General features: G+C 43.6%; 1 protein-coding gene across 1 annotated transcript in view; it reads left to right on the top strand.

The window, feature by feature from the left end:
- The first annotated feature begins 1,433 nt into the window (after nt 1-1,433).
- The window catches only part of LOC125309272 (piezo-type mechanosensitive ion channel component 2), a 119,361-nt gene continuing 98,260 nt past the window's right edge, over nt 1,434-22,534 (top strand). Inside the window, exons 1-2 of the mRNA XM_048266069.1 lie at nt 1,434-2,092; nt 19,861-19,956. Of these exons, the coding sequence (XP_048122026.1) occupies nt 2,029-2,092; nt 19,861-19,956 (160 nt within the window). The 5' untranslated portion in view covers nt 1,434-2,028. The remainder of the gene's footprint in view (nt 2,093-19,860; nt 19,957-22,534) is intronic.

Raw genomic sequence — 22,534 nt, 5'->3', positions numbered from 1 at the left:
CTTTACTGTACCTGTCTGAGGCACTGCCCTGCCTTGTAGTAACGTTGCCTCATGTCTCCCAGTGCTCCCATGCTCCATATGGTATGGTCACAACCTATATTAATAAAATGGAACATTGTGTAAAATACATACCATATGTTTCATCTGTTATTCAGTCCTTAAAAGGCTACAGATCTCCGGCATTCCCCTTTGGCAGCATGCATTTCTGTTTGTGTTGGATTTGACTTTGATATTGTATCCCCTGGAGAGGTGACCATAGCTAATTAGCTTAGCACATTTGCCCTCTTGTAAGAGAGATATGACATTGTTTTTGTTTTTATTAAATTGAGACTAATGTTGTTTTTTCTATTTTCTATTTCCATTTATGTTCTGCTCCAGACAAAAGCAGTGTTATCGAGTGCAGTATTATCGAGTGACACGGAGCAGCGGAAATATGTTTTTCTCATAACAGATTAAAATGCCTTGGCTCTTAGGACTTTTAGGCTCTTAGGAGTTGAAGTGTATGTTTTCATGTTTGATGGGGGAGATGAGGAGGTACATATAATAAACAGAATAACACAACTATTAGTTAACCTACAGCTTCCCCCTTGACAAATCCTTAACCAGACAACATTGGCATTATATTATTTTTGTCAAAACAATTTTGATTGAAACATTCAAGGCATAATTTTATTTCTTTCTGGAAGGCTTTGCCTTTTTATTTTTCTTTAATTATTTAATTCTACCTAGACTGTCCCACACTAGCTGTGGTTACAGTTTTTGTCGACAGATGGTGCTGTTCTGTTCACAACATCCTCAGGAACATCTGTACAGCTGGGTGCTGCTATTGCGCAATCGCATTAGCTGTAGGAATAGGCATCGTTCATGGTCCATTTACTGTATATTAGAAAGCGACGAATGATAGAGTTCCTATAGGCCTAACTCACTGTTTGTTTTTCAATACTTTCCCCGGAAACTACTATTAAGTTTCGAGAGCCTATTAGTAGCTGGCATACAAACTACCTGCACAGTTATATTAATATATAGCTTTTCTCAGAAATGGAGTAGGCTACTAAGCAGCGTCAGGCGAAAGCACAGTGATTGTAAAAGCCTCTCTTGTGTAGATTCTCCGTATCTTTTTTTGCTCTGTTTGTATTTTCATATCACCACTGTCCGGAATCTGAGCGAGCTTGAGTTACCTGACCCAAGAGGAGGGCTTGGAATGCGACCGCCACGCCTGCGGTGGCCTCGAGGGAGGAGCGCGAGCGCACACATATTGGCGGGTCCAGCCCAGCACAGGGCTCCCGCTCCTCCTCATTGGGACCGAGCCTCAGCCCCGGCTTCCTCCTTGACTTCTGAATGGTTGAGTCATTTGTCAGTTACAGGGTGGTCCTGCAAAGTTTTCATTGAGGAGGAGAAACCGTAATCAGATAGACAGACGAATACAGCTGTGCCAGTGTTGCAGCGTGCGCAAGGCTACTACTATTCTCTTCCAAGGAGGGAACTTTACGCAACTTGTTCAGCTGATTTTTTTCTTCTATTACCAAATAGAAGTTTGGCAAATAATGAGTTTTATTTGTGTTGTTTAAAACCTTCAAGCCGTCAGTGATTTGTTTACTAGCAACTCCGCATAACAGCAAAGACGAGGTATTTACTCAAGAAACAGACCCATGTCATCCTTTGTCAACGGACACTGACAGTCAGCGGACAGCGCCGTTTCTTCTCTCTTTTTTTTAGGTGACACTTTTCAGAGTCGCTCTCTTGTTCACTGAAGTTTCGCGTATCGCATAACTGAGTTAAGGAGCTGGGCAACAGATGTTTGGGGTCTCAGATTCTGGCTGTTGAAACTAGGGCAAGAAGGCGCTGTGGTGCAAGAACTTTTCGGACTCTATGGATCACCAAGAGGACTCATAACTCAAGGATGCCATAGAGGGCACTAACAGGACCATGCCCTCTCCGCTTGAGTTTGGCAAAGACTTGACTTGAGGCGCATTTTCTTCTGAATATAAAAGTCATCTTATCTGGTTTGCATTTCACTGATCTGAAGCCATGGCTTCCGAGGTGGTGTGTGGATTGATCTTCAGATTGCTTCTACCAGTGTGTCTTGCAGCAGGTAAGTTACCTTGTCGACAAGCAACGAAGCAGAAATGAACACAAATGAACAGACCATTATGTGCCGTGACATTTAATTATGGCGAAAAAGTTTTGCTAATGGGGTTCTGCAGAGTATTACTATATTTTGAATATAATTTTATTGTCTCATAAAATATTTGTGAAAATAATAATTTTGTATATAAATAATTTTCCATGTATATTATTTTTTAATTAAAATAATATATAGCTATATACTATAATATAAATAATTGTATTAAGCATCATTACACATTTTAACCTGGGTAAATACTTAAGTAACTAGTTGGTCTTGATTTAAGGTTATTAATATATGTAAGGATCAAAATAGAAACTTTATATCCTTCTAATACATTTACAATACATTTACATTGTCACTGTCACATATTGAGACAGTGTATTAGGAGTCTATAAACTCTCCATTTTGAGCCATGCTTTATATCAGTAACCTTAGAACAAAACCAACTAGCTGCTCATTAAGGATTTTCCCAGGATATATGACAAATTGAGTAAAAATAAGAAATTGCTCCATAAATACCTAATTAATGTGCAGTGATACTTACAGTAATAAGTAATACAGACATTGCTGAGCACTTATACTACACATATTAGTAATGCATTAATGTTTAGCAAGTGTTCCCTCAAGTGTTATTATTATGCCTTATACTACACATATTAGTAATGCATTAATGTTTAGCAAGTGTTCCCTCAAGTGTTATTATTATGCCTGAGGTTGTTACACTAAATCTTTTCACATTGCTCAACAGTAATGCTCAAGTAGATTTGACTATTCGAATATTTTGTAAAAATCTGTTGGCCTAACAATCAGAAAATATGAATTGTTCCAAATGTACATGTTGTTTTACTGCAATGGCTGCAATTTACTGGAAAAGTCTAATTTTATAGTTTAAATACTTATTTACGTCAATTTGCAAAAGTAATCCAGATGACGCATGTTGTTTTATCATTACCAACATTTTTCATTAGAAGGCTAAAGGCCTTTAGGCCTTTATATGAATGTAGCTAATTGGCCATCTAAGGACAGTAATCTTTCACATTTGTAAATATATTCCTGTCAACTAATTGCTCAACCTGTAAGATAAGAGCTGACAGATATAATGTTGTCACTGCAGAGGGCACAGAAACATTCTGTTCAAGTGCTTTTCCATGTGTTGAGATGGAACTATTGGGAGTGAGGTTTGGTCTGTGCCCTGGACGTTAGAGGTGAGGCTTCTAGAAGAAGATGGGGACCATGACTAAGATCTCCCTCCACACACACACACACACACACACACACACACACACACACACACACACACACACACACCCCCAGAAGGTGCTCATTGCCTGCTCTTAGTTATTTGCTGTTCCACACACAGACGCTTCAATGTGGGCAACCTGTCTCCTGTGCACAAACAGCACAAACAGCGCCAAGTGCCGTGCCCCCTCTTTCTCCCTCTCCCTCTCTCTCTCTCTCTCTCTCTCTCTGCCGTCTGGAGCCAACAGAGCACATCCTTCTTGTTAGTCACCAAACTTGACACTGGGCCTTGCTATACGTGTAGAATGGTGTGTGTGTGTGTGTGTGTGTGTATGGGTGGGGGCACAAGGCAGTGCAGTATGAGGACTGTTTATTTGATTAGTCCTGATTAAGTAGAGCCAGCGCCAGACTGCTCACACAGCGTTGGTCGCCTCCCCTCCCCTCCTCTCTCCCCATCTCCGGGCCAACAGGTGGGTGTATATCAGCACACAGCCCCACTATGGGGGTGTCAGACATGTCTTTGGTCAGAGTTGTTGGTATGGTCTTATAGTTTCCCCCTTTGAGATTCTGAGAATCTGGAAGAAAGTGTCATTATATTGAAATGTTTTTTTCTCAACAGATTCACACACACACACACACACACACACACACACCACCCTTCTTTATTCTGAGGTGGGGGCATACCACAGGTATCATATCCAAATGGTCTGATCAAATTCCCGTCCGATCCAAATGCCTGCCTGGAATTGCAAATGTAATTGTATGGAGAGACAGGACTACCTATTATCCCTGGAAAACTGAAAAGCTTAAACAAACTCAAGGTCAAAATGTACACAGATGAATCAATCAACTGAAAAACCCTGTTCCTGTAAACCAGTGGTCTTGATATTTAGACATTCGATGCCCCAGAGCTACAGTTTTGGATGTTTCTCAAACTGTGGTCAGTACACTGAAGAGGAGAAAGTGGATAGGGGAGGTAGATTTTCTTCAGGCACTTTTGGTGCTGCATGTAAAAATGGCTCGTTTCATTTGCCATTGTTCAGATCTGATGCCTATTTAATTGCTCCCCATCAGCAAGGTCTTAGAGGAGCAGTTAGAAACTGTGTAATATGATCAATGCTCAGCTGATGAGGAGTGCGCAGGAAGTCATTGTGGTGGAGCAGGAAGACAGAGGTCGTCCACACACACAGCACTAGCACACCTGCTGGGATTTGAACACAGGCTAAAGCCAGCTAGAGAGAAAAGAGAAACACTTTATTTTCTCCTAATCTGAAATGTGGCCAACCTGACAGATTGAATGGCTTGAATCTCAACAAAACCAAATCTCTCTACAGTAGGGAAACACTTTATTTGAAGGGTTCAGATGCAAAAGCCTCTAAATGCCACCTACGTCAAAAATGAGATAAAGATGGAGAGTGGATGCTCTCCACACATAGTATACGTTAATCAAATAATTTTACTTCAAAACCCACTAAATACCACTATCTTCCTGGTATGAAATATCGATTTATAGGCAAAAACCTATAGGAGCCAGATTTTAAATGCTCATTGAAAAGAAAAGTGATCAGACGGATTTGGAGGGTTTTGCATCTGAACTCTTCATTTGGTCATTTGTCATAATAGTCATGCAATAACTATGTAATGCCTTATACATATAAAACAACATGGCTCTGTCAAGTTTATGACGAATAGGTTCAAATAAAGTGTCAGATATATAGTATTGCAGAACTTTCTAAACGTTGTGGTGGCATCATCATCAGAAGGCTGTTATGAATTACTTACCAGAATGAACAGTATATTGTCTGTTTTGATAAAGTGACTGTAATGACTGAGAATTACTGTAATTATAGTCTTAGTCACATCATAAATAGCATTATAGCCACAAGCATTTTGTATATGACAAGCAATGTAAGCCAGTGTCAAGTCAGACCCATTCTCAACACTGCTCTGCCCCCAGGACAGAACATGCCATCTCAGATGTGTCTGTTATGCTTTACTTAGTACAAATGGATTACATGACTGAGGACTGAACTTGGTCTAGCAGTTAGCCCTCTAAACGCTATTGACATTACTTGAATTCTCTTATAAAGGGGGGATTGTTGTATGTTGGCAGCGGTGTTCGATCTGTTTTTTTCCTGCCCTTTCGTCGACTCTCTGTCCGCTGTGCCTCTGCCCTCTCCTCCACTCCCCACTCTATTAATCTGGGACTCGGAGTATTTCTGTGTCTTTTGAACTCCCGTTTCAACTGGTGGGTGTGTGGGAGAGAGACTTCCACCAGTGGCCTTTTTCAGAGCAACGGATGATGAGCTCTAAAACTCGTCTCTTGGCAGATATTGTCAGCCGTTCCTGGACATGCGTGGCTCATGACTCATGCGTTATCTGAAGGTCCTGTTTACACAGAGGCTCTTGGGCAGGACCTCTGAAGCCTCCTACTGTTCAGCTCTCACCATTCCCCCGTGTCAAAGCCCTGCAGTTCAAGGGGATTATCTCACACACCTCAAGCACCCACACTTTTTTCTCCCTCTCTTGGTCTCTGAAGAGGACAGTGTCTGTTTATCCGCCAGGATATCTGCTTGTTCAGATGAGGAGATGGAAAAGGGTCTCAGCAAGGAGTTTTGTATATTATACAATGGGCAATTGATTGCAAAATGTTGCTTAAACCAAAATTGGCTTTCAGAAATGTATTTGTGTTGTTTGTTTTGTGAGCTATCTAGTGAGATGTTTGTAGGTTTTGTGAGATGTCTTATGAGGATTTTACTCGAGTGATTATAATTTGGTCTACTACATGGATTTAAAGCTCCTAGAATCATAATGTGGGCTTTATCATATCACAACATTAGATTACAGTCACTACCACCTACAGTACATGTAAGACATTTTGTCTCCATAACTGAAAAAGATGAACAGCTTGCAGATTTCTGCACTCTAAATGAACCATTATAAAGGAAGGACTTGTGGCATAAGCCCAGGGAAATGTCCCTTTCAAAATAACATTGCCTTTGGAAACCTATTAACCTTTCCACTGTCCAACCACTGAACGGAATTCTGAAACGAGTGACTTTTTTGTTTTATTTTGTTTTGACTTTGACTTAAGTGTTGTTTTAGGTTGTTCTTGGTTGTTTTTTCATTTTGTCTGTACAGCTACAGGATGTATACTTGGACTGTAAACTTTACATAGAGACAGAGAGGTGCTGTGAATAGGGGTCACGCATCTGAGGCGAACGCCGGCCTTGTTTGTGCAGGGAAACCTTCATGTGGAAAGGCCAAGTCACTTAAAGTTGCCGTCTTATCTCGGAAAACTCCCCAACTTGAGAGTGCCATGTCAGCTCGAGTAAATATTTAAGGCAGCAACTGCTCTTTTGCGTGGCGTCCTTCCACCTCTCCTGATTAAACGGTAGAGATGAGCATATAAATGAGGCGGCCTTCATTGCCACGCTTCCTCCCGCTTATACTTTATTTTCTTTGAACTGGTGAGCACCAAGGATTAGTCACGTGGCAAGATTTTTTTTTTTTAAATCGGAGTCTCTGTAATTGGTGTCAGTAATTGAAATTTAATGACATTATCATTTCAGTACTCTCTCAAGCAGTGAGTACATTTCCTTCACTCATACAGCACAGAAGAAGCAACGTTCCTTAACAGTCCCTGCCCAGTTTTACGCCAGGGGATTTTTGAGCTACCTTTAGCGCAGCCAAAGCCCCTCTGTGCGTGTTGTCATGCTCTGGTTTCATTAGTCACACTGTACCTTAAATGGCCCATGACAGTGGTTAAAGTAGGAGAAGTATGGTTGGAGGTTGGGGGGGGGAGTTCAAGGGTGGGGGCAGTTGGGGGCTACTCTGCCCTTTCCCAGGGTCAGAGGTCACGGCTTTGAAGTGTTGTGTCACAAATGTTTTGCTCAGGTCGTGGCGAAGGCAGCAGCGGCGCGTTTATTTACTAACGGAGACGGAGACGGGGCCGGAGGGCAGCCGCTGACGTTTCGAGTGAGGATGGCGGCAATTAAAAAGCTCCACATGCTGAACTCATTTGAGTCATCAGGAGCCGTCTGCTTGTTCCATTGGCCACGCTGTTCCTGAAAGCCTGTGATTTGTCTGTCTGGGTTGACATTCGGAGTTAGGGGCTGGGCCTACGCCCCAACAGATTTTAGTTTCTCACCCCCCTCGCCTGCCATCTTGTGCATGACGTTTTGATTTCCAGAAGCAGGCCAATTAAACATCAAACTCAGTGCGTTCAACTGCCCCTCAACCAACTATCATTTGGGCTTAGTCAGTTGTCTGAGGTAAGACCTCACCACGACGCCCCATTTAGGAGCTGTCTGCTGTCTGACTCTTTTGTCCCAGCTAGGCCACCATCATGAGCGGTGAGCGGTAGGCACAAGAGCACGTATTGGGGAAGAAAAGAGAGGAAAGGTTGACCCTGTGAACCAGACTGAATGTGCCATTTTACGCATGATTCATACTCTTGAATAAGGTCTGACTTCAAAGCTCGTCTGACTCAAACAAAAAAACGACCTTCGTGGCAATGCTGCCACAGGAAAACACTCTCTGTGTTTAAAAAAAAAAAAGAAAATAACACAAAACCCTTTATTTTCTGTCTTAGCCATGTAGGGTACAACTGAATTATATGCTGGTTTCGCCAAACACTGTATCAATTGATAAAAGACACATATAACATATTTCTTTTTTCAAAAAGAAGCACCATTATGGCTATCAGTTGCATGGAAATCCCCCAACGGGAGTGAATTTCTCATTAAAAATGTATTAAAATGATCTCAAAACAGGTAACAGTTTCTCTAGGCCATAGTTATGCATTTTATGACTCCCCTGTAGAATTATGGGCAAATACATCACTGACAAAAAACAGGAATTGTCCACGAAGGCAACTATAAAACATATTTATTTAGACGAACGTGAGGTTTGATCTGCCGAACCTTCCTCAGGGGTGTCTCTCTCTCTCTCTCTCTCTGCCTCTCGGTCTCATAGACGCAGCATTCATCCAGTTTTATCTTAACCGTTTCCTGCGTGTAATCTGACAGCTAGGCCACTGAAATATGCTCCGACACCTGAAAGGACCTTTTGTGCGGGGTCCTCTAACCACACTAGATCCAGCAGAGTTTTTTCTGCCCCCCTACCCCCTCCCCCAACCCTCCTCACTTTAGCAATTAAATGGAGACTACCAGAAACAGGCCAGCAGCTGTATATTACACCTCTCAAAGTGTGTGTTCAATAGAGTCAAAAATGTGACAAAAAAGAACATAGATTTTGTACTGTAACATCTCAGACCCAACTCTTTGACAGTAGTTTTTGCACATTCAAAACCCGTAGTGTGGGTATCCTCTTATGGTTAAGGTGCCTGAATGTTTTTTTTTCCGTCCTTTGGGCAAACTGAACTGGCAAACTGATATATTTTTGGATGTTATAAAGTGTATTTCTACGTGAAAGCCACAGGAAAACGGAGCTTTTGCCTCACCAGGTGTTAGTGGTTTGCTTTAACCACTGTTTTGCCTGCGCCATGTAGGCTGTCAGCGGTTGCTAACATAGGCAGCTGCATACCTGGTTTGTTTGTTGCCAATGTTGACGGACATGCGGACGCTGAAGGTCAACCATGAAGAGGAGATGAAACTATGGTGATCCTGAAAGATACATGCTGCAGGAAGCCTTAGGCTGGGATATCTGTTAGTTAGGATGAAATGTGTCTAATTGCACGCCATGATTCTGTTGCTTGGATCCTAATTGATTTACGGGTTGGTAGGATTAAAGACTTTGTTTTTCCATTTAGATCATTCTAACAGTTTAGAGAGAAATGTAGATAGTATCCTTTGCTCATATTACTCTTATTTATTATCATAATGTAATACAGCGCTCATATTTCAATAAGTGTTTTGTTATTTTACAGGATTATATTATATCCTCCAATTATACACATTCTCATATTTACATACCATAGCCTACATTAATACAATAGTGTCCAAGGACCCTTCATTCCAAAGCAAAATAAAGTATTGTGTTATTCCCATAGATATATCAAACAACTTGCTTGATAAGCAAAAAGAGAGAGTAAAAAGAGTGCAAGAGGGAAATCACTGTAATTCATGTCAGGAGTTTAAGCATCACATCTTTTCAGTTCAGTCCCGAAAAAAGATAATAGGCAAATGATGAGGGTTTCAGATCCACTGTCTAAGACGAATATGCGTCCTGGAGTAAAGAGTAAGTCATGATGTGGTGTAGTTTCGATATAGACCCAATCAGACACCTCTGTTCCATAACCCCTTATTTGCTCCCTACACATACACACACACACACACACACCCAATGCCCCTCTTATACCCCCCACCCCCCATTAGAAGGGCATTAGCCCATTGTGACCAGAGTCAGACAGGAGGAGTAGCCTCATTGCAATGCTCTGAGTCATATGCCACTGGGGGGAAACACAGAAGAAAGACTGATACTGTAGTTTTTCAAATGGGAATCAGAATCAGGCTTATTTGGCCAAGACAAGAGAGCAGTACACAGAATCGATGAAGATGTGTACATGTACCGTAAGCCCTTTTAGATAGATACACCTGCCTAATTAATACATGTGAAATGTGCAATCATCAGGCAAGCTAAAGAAGCTTTAAGGTCATCCACTTGAGGCGATTTAAAAACTTGTGTTTTTAAAAATCTGCCTGACGTTTCAGTTTATGCTGTCATGTTTGAGATGTGCTCTAAACGGAAGCTCCTATAGTCTCATCCTTTAAACTCATTTATTGAAATGCACAGTGTGTCTTTATGAAGCATTTGTCCCCAGAGTATGGTAGATGAAGACATTTTGGCCCATTATAGAAGAGGAATGGAGTTTGTTGGGGCGTAATTCTGACATTTACCAAAAAAACATTTGTCAAAAAAATGTTAGCGTCTATCTCATTTTGTCTTATTCAAGAGCATGCTGGTAGTTACCCTCCTGTACGTGTGAGTGGGTGGTCCAAAAAAAAAAGCCAGACATATTTTTACTATTCATGTGGCAAGACAACTAGATACTCACCATGTCATACTAGAGCTCTATTAACACTTCATTAAGTAAAGTGCTGCGTGTAACAGGATGTGCTGCAGATAGGTTTTTTATCATACAGTGGAATATTAAAATTGGGCTATATAAAGCTGTTTGCCTCAAGAGAAAATAGGGCAGTAACAGCTGAATACATGCACAGGGGTTAAATTACAATGTGTGTGTGTGTGTGTGTGTGTGTGTGTGTGTGTGTGTGTGTGTGTGTGTGTGTGTGTGTGTGTGTGTGAATGCATGTGCATGCCTGCATGCGTGTATGTGTGTGTGAGTGTGTGTGTGTGTATGCATGTGCATGCTTGCATAAGTGTGTGTGTGTGTGTGTGTGGGGGTGTTCCTGTTTGTATGTGTGTGTGTGTGTGCTTGTTTGTGTGTGTGTGTGTGTGTGTGTGTGTGTCTGTTTGTATGCGTGTGTGTTTGTGTATCAGTTTATTGGGAGTCACAGTGTCTACACACAGAAGCACACACTATTTATGCGTTGAGGTTTCTGTCCTCTCAACCTCCCATAAATTCCCCACCATCACTGAACTGACATATTTATGTCTTACATTAATATTTAGCCTCTGTATAAAATTTGGTATTTTTTGGCCTTTTTAATATGTTTTGGATATATATTTGTCTGTGTTGGTATTCTTTCAATGTCAACAACAATATTGTTTGGTTTGGGCATTAGAACTGTTATGTTGCCAGGAATTCTAGAACATTCTGTGCCAACAGCTAACCAAATAGACCCTCATTCTACCTGATGATGTACAGAAATGGTCAAATGGGCTCAAATAATTTCCAATTTTAAAGTTGAATGAGGGCATATGGGCTTTATTAATGGCACACCTGCGTTTTGGTCTACAGCCCATAGCAGCAATGGGTGTCAGTTCCGTGTAGACACAAAAAGCAAGAGGGTAGGCAATGTTTATTCTGTTATAGTCATGCACATGTGTGTCAGTGCGAGGAACGTCAGTATACAAACCGGTATGGGGCCGTCTCTTTTCTGTAATTGTATGAGAAACATGTTGCGTTATGAGAAATTGTCAGGCCGACCGAGGCCAAGCGGGAGTAATAGGGGCGGTGAGAGTGAGCCCAGCTGCAAGGTCTGCGCTGGTGTTTCAGGTGAGGCAGCCAAAAGTAATTGCGGTAATACATTTTACCGGTCACCATACAGTGGAGTGTAATTTAATCTGGTGATGAACGGGAGCCCTATATGTGCAGTGCGGTTTAATTTCTTTTCGGATTAATGATCGATCGCGGCGCTCGAGCTTCGAGTATGCATAGAGCTTGCAGAGCTATGTGTTAGTGGGTGCGAAGATGCCGAGGGCCAGTACAGCAAAGCACACACACACACACACACACACACACACACACACACACGAAAGTAGTTTTGGGGTGTGCTGTGCACAGCTCTCATGTCTGCCAAGCACCAGGGAACAAATGGTTAGTGGGTCTGTCTGTTGTTTCAGAAAGAGAACAGCTTATTTTCATTTCAGCAGCAGTGAAAAAAAAGATCCCTCAGTCACTGACTCATTCAAGGAAAAGGGCATAGCTGGTCGCCTGGGCTGCTCGGGTTGCGGCACACACACTGGCCGCAGCGCACAGGGCACGAGAGAGCGAGCGAGGCGGAGACAGACCTAGAACGAGCAACTCACACACTCTTGCGAGGGGTGGTCATTGTTTCTCTCCAGATAGACAAACATGAGCAAAGTGTTGCCAAATGTGTTGAACGAACCACAGTGCAGACAGTTAAATCTGGACCCAGGACGCTGCCAGTCAAACTAAATGACTCCAAACTGGCGCTCTGTTCTCCTCGGGCACAGAGTGTTTGTGTGTACAAGTGGCCGACGGTGCCACAAAGAGACTTTAAGGTCAGTGGTGCTCAGTTTAGTCAGAGCCCTCACACAGTAAACAGAAGGCCCTCTAATGATACACTACTTCAGCACAACTTTATTTTTTCTGTCACAGTTACTTGCTAGAGTTGTTTTACATTCTTATGTGAGACAACGTTATTGTCACAATTACTTTTCCTAATCCTTGAGAGAAGAAAGTCAAAGAATCTTCTAACTGGTTTGATGATTTTTTTTATATTTATGCAAGTATAATTATATATGCTTATCTATTTTAGTGGGAGTCAAGAGTGATTAACAACAGCACTTACTAGAGACAACCTACAGTCTGTTTCATAAAGCAAGCACCTTTATTTCTGTAGCTGTAGCTCTCTCTGTAGGGCCTTTCCATCAGCTTTAACTCTTCACATTTTTAAAAGACACCTCAAATGTAAACAAGCGTCTCACTTGGTCTTCACAATGCCTCTATGGAGAACGGGAGGTGGGGGTGGGTGGACAACATGAGTAAGTAAGGTAAAGGTGGTGGTACGGCACGCAGCGCAGACATACTGTACACACACACCCCGTGTCTGTCAGTCAGGCGTTGTAACATGTCGATCCTGTGTCTGAGTGACTGATTGATGGCCACTGAGAGACTGGCTGTTTAGTGTTAAATCAACAACAGTGTTCATGCATCTACACAACCCCCACACACACACACACACACACCCCCTTCACAGTCTGAGTAGATGAAGGGAGGGGGATTCTGGGATTAGCAGTGTTTGTTTTGCACCCAGGTGCTGGTGGGCTCAACGCATACCTGCTGGAGAAAGGGGGCTACAGACCAGGTAGTCCACTAAAGACATCATTAGCCAGACAATCGTGTGTGATTTTTCTTTTGCATGGTCCTGCTTTTTGAAGTGTGATTTTGAAAATGTGCAATGGTTGGGTTCAGTCAAAACATGGCAATTTAGTCAAAGCAAAGCGGCTTTTTACTGTCAGATCATTTATCAGACATTGGAAGCTGTTCTTTGGAATTGTTGTGCTCTCAGATGGATGTTGATTTAAAGGTCTTCCAGCACCTAACTGGGCTGATTTGAAACCGATGGTTTGATTGGACATGAATGATGAATGATTTCTGTTGGTTTGGCTGCGCAAGTACTTCATCCTGAAAAACAAGGCCTCTAAAAAGTCAGGCAGATAAAAAGTGATTTGCAATGTATATAATTTGATTGTAACACAGTAATTGTTGGTTGGAAGTGATTGTCCCAATATTATGGTATTCTTAATTAGCCTTTCCAATCTGGAGAACTTGAACCTTTCCTCTGAAGGCAGCATCTGTTTGTAATTGTAGTTGCACAACGTCCCTGACAAAGGATTCAGTCTTTATTCTGTTTATGACACAACTTATTTTTATGACTTTATATGTGGCCTATATAGTCTTTACAGCATATGTTTGAAGAATGCGTCAGCCTTAGACAATATATACTTATTGATAATTCTGGTATTATCCAAGTATCTATGTGAGTCATCAAAGAACTACAGTAGGAAAAATGTAACATTGTTTGAGCCTGAGATTTTTTTTCATCTGACATTTCAGTCCTAAGATTGAATCATTTTCATTTTTTAGATAAGCATGAGGTTTTACAACACCCCAGCAGTTTGCAATAAACAAGCCCAAACACTGATCAAGAACGACAGGTCCTTTCTCAAAACAGCTGCACTCATTTACTCTGCATGCTTACATTCAGACTGCTTTGGCCCCACTGCCAGTCCAAGCTATTGTTAGTTCCAGAACGTTCTGTCATGTGTGACTACTACGCTTTTATAAAATATCTTGATCGTACACTCGATCGTTTACTGTGTGAGTTAACCTTGAGAATTCTTCCTGTTTATTTGAACAGATAGGAGAATTCAGTCTCCAAACACTCAGTACAGCTTTGTAGACGTATCTCCACCAGATGCACTTTTATTGTTCTTGACTCTTGAAAGGATCTGTTCTCCTGTGTGATTATGTGGAACCATGGGATTGGATATTATCCAACCTATCATTACACACACACACACACACACACACACACACACACACACACACACACACACACACACACACACACACACACACACTTTTTTGTCACTCATCCTTATCATACTGGCCTAAAACTGTGTCATTTATTTTCTAGAATCCTTCTGTGGTGAAAGGGGATGGAACTGGGATGGAACTTGGTGTTGACGTGCTAACGGCACACAGCATGAGACCCGACAGCTTGTTGATGATGCATATAACTATGCAGCACATATATACACACGCACACGCACACACACTCACGCACGCACGCACGCACGCACTCACACCCACACTCACACTCACAATCACACACACGCACACCCACACTCACACACACACACACACACACACACACGTAACTGTATATACATACAGAAAGCATGCTCCGTATGCATTCCTCCAGGATCGCCAGGGCAAGGACAATTACTGCACTGGCACAATCCCTTCAAGGCTAATAAGCTCAAGTGTTTTCAACAAAGCTCAAAGAAAAATAAGCTGGCGGCGGTCTTCTCTGGGGCTGGTGTATTTGTCATGGCCCAGGGCCCATCGTTTTACTGCAAACAGTCTCGCCTGTCCTGAAGACACGTCTGATTGTAGCCAGCGGGACCCAGACCCGACGTTAGCGCTTGCGAATGGTGTCAGGTCGCCATGTGGGAAGTGTTAATGGACGGATAATCCCGCTAATATGGCAGAAACAGGCTCCCTCCTCCTAATGCTGGCCAAATAGGCCCGTCCCATGCCCTGCAAAGAAACAATGAAGAAAAGCCCATTGATTTGGGCACAGGCCTTTGAAACATGATGCCTTGAAAACACATCTCAAGGATGGAGAGAGAAAGAAAGAGACGAAAAGACGAAGATCATTGGATTTTTATAATATGATCTTCGTTTTCAGACACTGCAGGCTCCGACTCTAGATGCATTTTATTGGCTGGATTTTCTAAACTGCCATCCTGCGTTTGCTTTGAATGCAAGCGCCCGTGAAATGCAGATGTGTGAACAGCACACTGCTTTAAGTGAAATAAATGAGATGATTCTCCTGTTAAGTCATTGTGTATGTGAAACATACACAACCTCTTCCTCAGTGTCACAAAAAGCGATCAACCCCCGACAGCCAACCCCCTCAGCCCCATGAAGAGGACCAAAAGGTTTACAATTAATCGGAGATCTTCTTCCCTGCTCCAAATAGTGATAGAGCTTTTCAAGGTTTCGGCACGATGGTGAAAATGAGAGAAAATGGGATTCTGTGTGTGGTCAGGCGTGGACCACTTGGAGTCGAGGCGGTCTTTAATTTGCAGCCCCTCGCAGAGGCCAGAGGATGTGGCCTGAAATGAGACAAAGCGAAGCGAGAGGCACACTTCCCCCATTCACTCCTCCGTCGTCATGCAATTAACATAGCATAGCCAGAGAGAGAGAGAGAGAGAGAGAGAGAGAGAACGAGGGAAGAAAAACAGAGAAACTGTTTTTGCGGAAATCACATTTTTTCTGTTTGTTTGTTTTTTTTTTCCTGTCAGAGATTGAGGTTTACTTCCTGACTTTTGCCAAAGGAAACCACACATACTGTATGTGTGTGTGTGAGTGTGTGTATGTATCTGAACAAAAATAATTATCAAAAGCGAGCTTGCCTCAGCTGCCCAATGGCTGCAGAGGGGCCCGTGGTGGATCGTGGCAGAGCGGTATGTCGGGTCGGGTCGAGTCAACATCTCTGCGGCCCCGGATCGGACAGGAAGTGGCCGGCGTGGGGACGTGGGGCCCAGTGAATGGATCAAAAGGATAAGGCTCATTTAGCTAAGTGTAATTGGGTGTTTCTCTGCTCCGCGCGCCATGGCCCTGGAGAGGCCTGCTGGAGGGATGGGGACGCTCTGTCAACCGCTCCCACAGATGCAGCAGGAGAGAGGGAGAGAGGGAGAGAGAGAGAAAGAGAGAGAGACAGAGGGAGAGAGAGGGAGAGAGAGGGAGGGGGGGGGCTAGTGGAGGCCTGAATGGGATGCTCTCTCAGCTGCACCCATGGATGAGGAGGGAAGGGGAGAGAGAGGGAGAGAGAGATGGTGCAAGTTGTGTGTATATATCCACATACACACACACACAGACATACACACATCCATGATGTGTATGCAAACACATACACCACAGATGCATATTCTCTTGCATACAATACAGGAAGTTGTATGCACACACACACACACACACACACACACACACACACAACACACACACACACACACACACATGTACACGCTTATACAATATCTTCAACTTACCACCACCCACCCACCTCGAGACATCTGTTAGTGCATAGGCATTGTTTGCTTACAACAGGCCGAGTCGTCTGCAGACACAAACATTTCCTCTGACTTCCGGTTCCTTTCAACAGCACACATCCCATCCCAACAGCCCCTTACCCACCCTCACTTTCTCTTCCACTCAGCCGTACCCTGTATCTCCAGCCGAAGTCTACACTGTTTGATGGCCATGTCATAACACATTTGATAGTCCTCACATGAATTGGGAAAGGCTACAGATGTGCAGAAGGTACTTTTGGTACTTTTTTCTTCTCCCTCGAAGTTTGAAGTGCGGAGGCATGTATGACATGCTCCCTATGTCGCCGAGCGAGTGAGCGAGCGAGCAGCCTGGGAAAGGCAGCAGCAGGGGAGTGTCTGTTTGTCAGCGCTCTGACCATGAAGGTCTCTTCTTAGAAGGTGGGGAGTGCTGCCTGGCCCTGGCGCACCACACTCCACAGGCCTGGAGTCAGTCAAGGCTGTCATTTGGGACAGTTAAGTTTGTTGGTCATCATTCCTGTCCCCATCAATCATCTCATGCTTTCAAGGCAGTCATGCAACACGGACGATGCTTAGGTCTTGTTAAGTCAAGTCAAGTGAAGTCAGTTTTATTTGTATAGCGCATTTAACGTGCACAGAGTGCAACCCAAAGCGCTCCACATAGGCTAAGACATTGTCATTGACACATAGACTAACAAAGACAATAGCGGACGGAGCGGCGTAGTCGCCAGAGTACCCGTGACACCAAGACATACAAGACAGACAACAAACAAATTAATAAATAAAAATTAAAAATAAAATTAGTCCAATTTCCAACCGGCTGAAAATGTCCAAGGGCAATGATGACTCGTGTGAAACTATGCACAGCTGTGTCTCCACAACCGATGCATGCAACGCCAACAAAGTTCTTTACACTCACTGGCAGTCTGGAGATAACGTCAACGTTAGGCCTTGTTATAGTCTGGATATCACTGGAAGCATAACAGTCCGAAGTCATGGGCGATCTTGTAGATCAGCAACTCGGTGGACTTTTAACAGCGACCGTTTGTTGGTCCATAATGCAGAGTTCTTCAACGTTAACGTTAGCTATTCTGCTCAATCCAGACTCCAGGCAGTTGGCATGGCAGCTCACTGGTCAGAAACAGCTCGACGGCCTCAGCAGGTCTTTCTCAGAGTAGCTCCAGCTGCTGTCCCGAGAAATCCCCTGGACCAGACAGTGAAGTGCAGCACCGGCTCACAGATGGATGGGAAGGATGTAAGAGGCCCAGGGCAAAAGCTAGCCATAGCTAGCTCCCAATGGACAGACGTTAACAACATCAGCCGACTGGAAAGCAGTAAAAAGGACTAAGAGAATAACACGAAAACTATCAAAAATAACGTAAATAAAGAGAAAACATTTAACTAGACAAATCAATACAAAAAATAAATGTGACATTACATAAAATTACGAGCATTACATAAATACAAACAAAAACATGATGCCAGACGGAGCGGCGTGTCTCGCCAGCGTCCCCGTAACCTAGCAACCTGTTATAGTTGTGATGTCTAATTTTCTTACCAATGTGCATGTGATTTGAGTTGCCTCAATCTGTCTGCACTGTTGATTTGAATTATACTGTGATACTATGTTGGTGACCTGATTATTTTTGTGTGTGTGTGTGTGTGTGTGTGTGTGCGTGCGCATTTTAACGGGTAAACTTCATGTTGGGTAAATTGGATTCAGAAAAGAAATGATCTTCCATACATTTTCCCTTAGCACTTGTTGAATTGCAACTTAGAATCTTTGTCTTAGCCATATTCTTCTTGTTTGACAGTTGTATAATGTTCTGTAACTAACATTTGCACTGTCAGTAATGATGTAACTCAATATCCACGCAGGGTGTGCGCATATAATCTGACAGATAACATATGAAATGGGAAGAATGATTGCACTTTTCCCATCTCCTCTCCAACTCCTTCCCTTCTGACTGGAGAAGACAAGGAGCCGACTGTGCGTGCCGAGATGACAAAACCTCTCCGAGCTCGAGGCCAGACGCAGCCAGACTATCACAGACATTTACCCTGAATATGCAGAAATATGAACCAAACCCATCAGGACCCCTTCATAATATTTAGCTATGGATTTGATTCACGCCTCGATGATTAGCCTATAATACGGGAACTCATTCATTAAGAGAAGCTCTGCAAACACGACAGAACTGAAGTTAAGGCTGCGTAGTGCTCTTAGTCCACCCCTCACCACCCTGCCTTCCTCCTCCTCCTCCTCCTCCTGAGCGTATGTGATATCTTAAAACAACATGTTGCTTTGCCATACTTTCTCAGTGATGTCATGTTAAGAGCATGGACAAGCAGCCCTCTTTAATTTAGCACAAGTGTCTGCATATGACATGCAGCTCATAAACACATAGTGGGAGCGAGAGTACATGGGCCGGCTCTGTGAGGGTGTTTTTTTTATTTTTTAACATGGAACTGTGTGGGTTTTCATCCCCCTAATGGACGGCCCAGCTCTCTGGCTGAACGCTTAAATGCAACAGCATCACTCGGCGTTATCTAAATGCACGATCGCCATGTTTTCGACCCAAGACAGCTGGGGCAGGATGGTGGGGAGGGAAGCGTTTGTGTTCCTCCTTGGCACAGAAGCAGGAGGAGGCCTGTTTGCTGCTGGCGCTGAGGTCAGGGATCACCCCGGGGATTTATCACCTAAGCCCTCTGCAAGCAGGATTTATCGTGTGTGTGTGTGTGTTCTCATTCCCCCTCCCCTCAACACAACATAAACTTTTTCTCTCTCAGATAACCACTGGCTAGTCCAGGCCAAAGTATATCACCTGACTCCGTTCTGAATTGGCCCAGATCACGGGCACAGCCACATGTCTGCCAGATCATGTGCAAATCTGTCTACAATCAGACTTCTCCCTGTAATTTAAAATCTCACTCTAAAATTACCTTCACACACAGACACACACATATATACACACATGCACACACACACACGTACATGTACACCATAAATGTACACACTTACATCTACACACACACACACACACACACCAGCTTTGCCATGACTGTGTCCTAGATTTGGCCCTGGGCCCTTCCCAGGCTGATCTGCTCAGCGGGCTGGAATGTTTGGAAGGTGTCTTCCGCACGTTTGAAGGGCCCATTTTGTCTGGAATAATTGAAGTCTCACATCACTCCTCTGTGATTTATGTTAATTTGGTGTAATGTGCGAGACTGTCACTCTGCCTGCAGGTAGAGCTCTCCTAACAGATTTGTGTCCTCTCTCTCTCCCTCTCTCTCCTCAGCATGTCTGTTCCGGTACAACTGGCTGTCACTCGTCTACCTCATATACCTCCTGCTTATCCCACTTTTCGCCGAGCCAACGAAGACAACGATGCAAGGTAAAGCTGAGCTCTTATTTTTAGGTTTCATACTGCTCTCCTCACATATGCCCAGTGCTCGCTTAGTTCTTCCTCAGGTGTGACTAATCCCTATTGTGTAACAATGAGTCAGTGAGCGCTAATGTGTCACAGAGGCTGTTTTGTGGTGCAGCCCTGCGATTGTTCCTGTCAAACCCCAAATCCTCCCAAAAACAGTGACACACTTCCTCTCTTTTTATCCTCCCCGAAGACAGAGGTGAAAAAGGCTCAGAGAGAACTGACAATGTGCAATGTTTCCTTTTTCTCCAAATTTCATCGTGGGGGGAGTTGCGGTGCAAGCAGCTGCAGAGTCCGTACCACCGTTGAGTCCTAGTGACCACGAGAACCCAGGTTCTGTACAACAATTGGGTCCTAGTGACCACGAGAACCCAGGTTCTGTACCACAGTTAGATCCTAGTGACCCTAGAGAACCCAGGTTCCAGTTCAGCCTGCATTCATTTCTTAATCCCACCCCATCTCTCTCCCACTGTCCTATCTGAATAAAGGCAGGAAAATCACCGTAACTTGTTCTGAAGCCATGCCGGTAAACATTGACCTCCCCTACTTAACTTGTGATTCCAGTAAACTACAGCAGATTTTTGGACGTAAAACCTGGAGCCATATCTCATAACCCAGAGAATACCTCATGTGATTCACTGCGTAGAGAATGCTCCCCCTCAGAGTATCAAAACACACTATCAATAAATGACCATCTTTGGACAATCTATGGACATGCCAAAAGCAATTTGCAGCAGGAAAATGCATTAGACTTTAATGTCAGTTTGTTGTGTGCTGAGTGTATATTTATGGGCATGTTAAAGTTTGTAAAAGATAAACAACCAGCATTTGTTTGGGAAATCACCATTTCTCTGTCTCTCTTTTGAAGAGATGGCGGTGTGCGTGCTAGCCAGGAGGTGATATCACTACTTAGCACGGAAGCAGCAGAGGGGAGCAGTCGGAATAGGAGTCAGATGAAGCTAACCAGTCTGCCCAAAGGGGTCACCAGATCACCTCTCAGTGTCCACGAACTCCAGGCCAATACTGGACAGATAACAATTTGTTAAGTTAATTGCCCACACATTTCTAAAGGAGATTTCAAACAGTACGACGAAGCATGTGTTTTTTAAAAAAACAGAGCCCTCTGCATTTTGTGGGGGTGTGCAATCCCCCTCCCCTCCTTAATTCAGGCCAATACTTCATGGCAGGCAACAATACTTCATGGTTTGCTTGTTATCTTGAGAAAAACACTCGTCTTTCAGTCGTCGCATCTGGTCTTCTTTACTTTCCCCTTGTCCACCTGACACAACAAACTGAGCTGGTGGAGGTTGTCATAGTCTGCACATGTGTGTTTGGCTTCTCAACATGAGACCCCATAAAGAACGGCCAGATGAAGTCAATGCACCATTCTCATGGTCCTTCGGCACGTCCAGACGGTTTTTAGGGGCAGGTCAGACAGATTGACAGATGGTTCCACATAACAGACTGTAAATTTAAATGTACATTTTTGTAGTAAAATAAATGTGGAATCAACCCCACGTGTGCATATTGTAACAATTCATCTATGTGTTGGACTATGGTAAGCAATTAATCTGTACTTTATGAAACTACAGTATAGTTAAGCATAAAAACTGTTTGGGTATTTAAAAAGAGCCAGAGACCCTTGCAGAGGTCATTTCCTCTCCGTTAAAACCACAGGGTCTTGCGATAAAAAGTAAACACATCCTATAGTGTCATTGCTTCCCATCAGTAAAGTAATGGGCACTTTCCCCTGTTTGATGTCCGAGGTCATTCTCAGTGACTGGCATTCCATGCACTGCTGCAGGACTCTGCTCTGGCATTCTCCATAGGAAGCTCTGACTGAGCTTTTCCTAGCTGACCCGTTTAGTTTCTGAGACCAGTTCCAACCTGACCCATTCAGTTCCAGAGGCCAGTTCCAAGCTGACCCATTCAGTTCCTGAGGCCAGTTTTAAGATGGCATGTTCAGTGTCTGAGGCCAATTCCAACCTGACCTGTTTAGTTCCTAAGGCCATTCCAAAACTGACTCATTTAATTCCTGAGGCCAATTCCAATCTGACCTGGTTAGTTCCCCAGGCCATTTCCAAGCCGACTTCATTCATTGCGGAGGTCACTGCAAGTGTGGCGCTCCATGTCCTCCCTGACGGGTGACAGAGTGACGAGCTGGAGCTGTGCCCAATCTCTGCCACTGTTTATTTAAGCAGCGCAGTGACATCTCTCTGAGAGACACGAGTGACAGGCTCTGCCTCTTGGGCATGTGTTCCTCTTCTCGTCCCTGTTCTTTTAAATCACTCTTTGACATACGTTTTTTGTGGCATGTGTGAACTTGCCGCATGTGTTTCCCTGCCTCGTCTGTCTACAGGGGAGGACTCTCTAGCCGCAGGGGAACAATAAGGAGCTATTGCCCTTGACAAGGTAACAGAACTGAATGTCTTGAAGTCACAGCGGTTGTGGCCCAGAGCCGGTATGGATCTGCCGGATCCGGGCCAAATCAGAACCATATCTGATCCACATCCATGACATAGATCAGCATCATTTTGGATGG

Source organism: Alosa alosa, chromosome 16 (genome assembly GCF_017589495.1).
Source record: "Alosa alosa isolate M-15738 ecotype Scorff River chromosome 16, AALO_Geno_1.1, whole genome shotgun sequence".
Lineage (NCBI taxonomy): Eukaryota > Metazoa > Chordata > Actinopteri > Clupeiformes > Clupeidae > Alosa > Alosa alosa.
The sequence above is the reverse complement of the archived record's forward strand: the minus strand, read 5'-3'. Positions and strand labels throughout refer to the sequence as shown.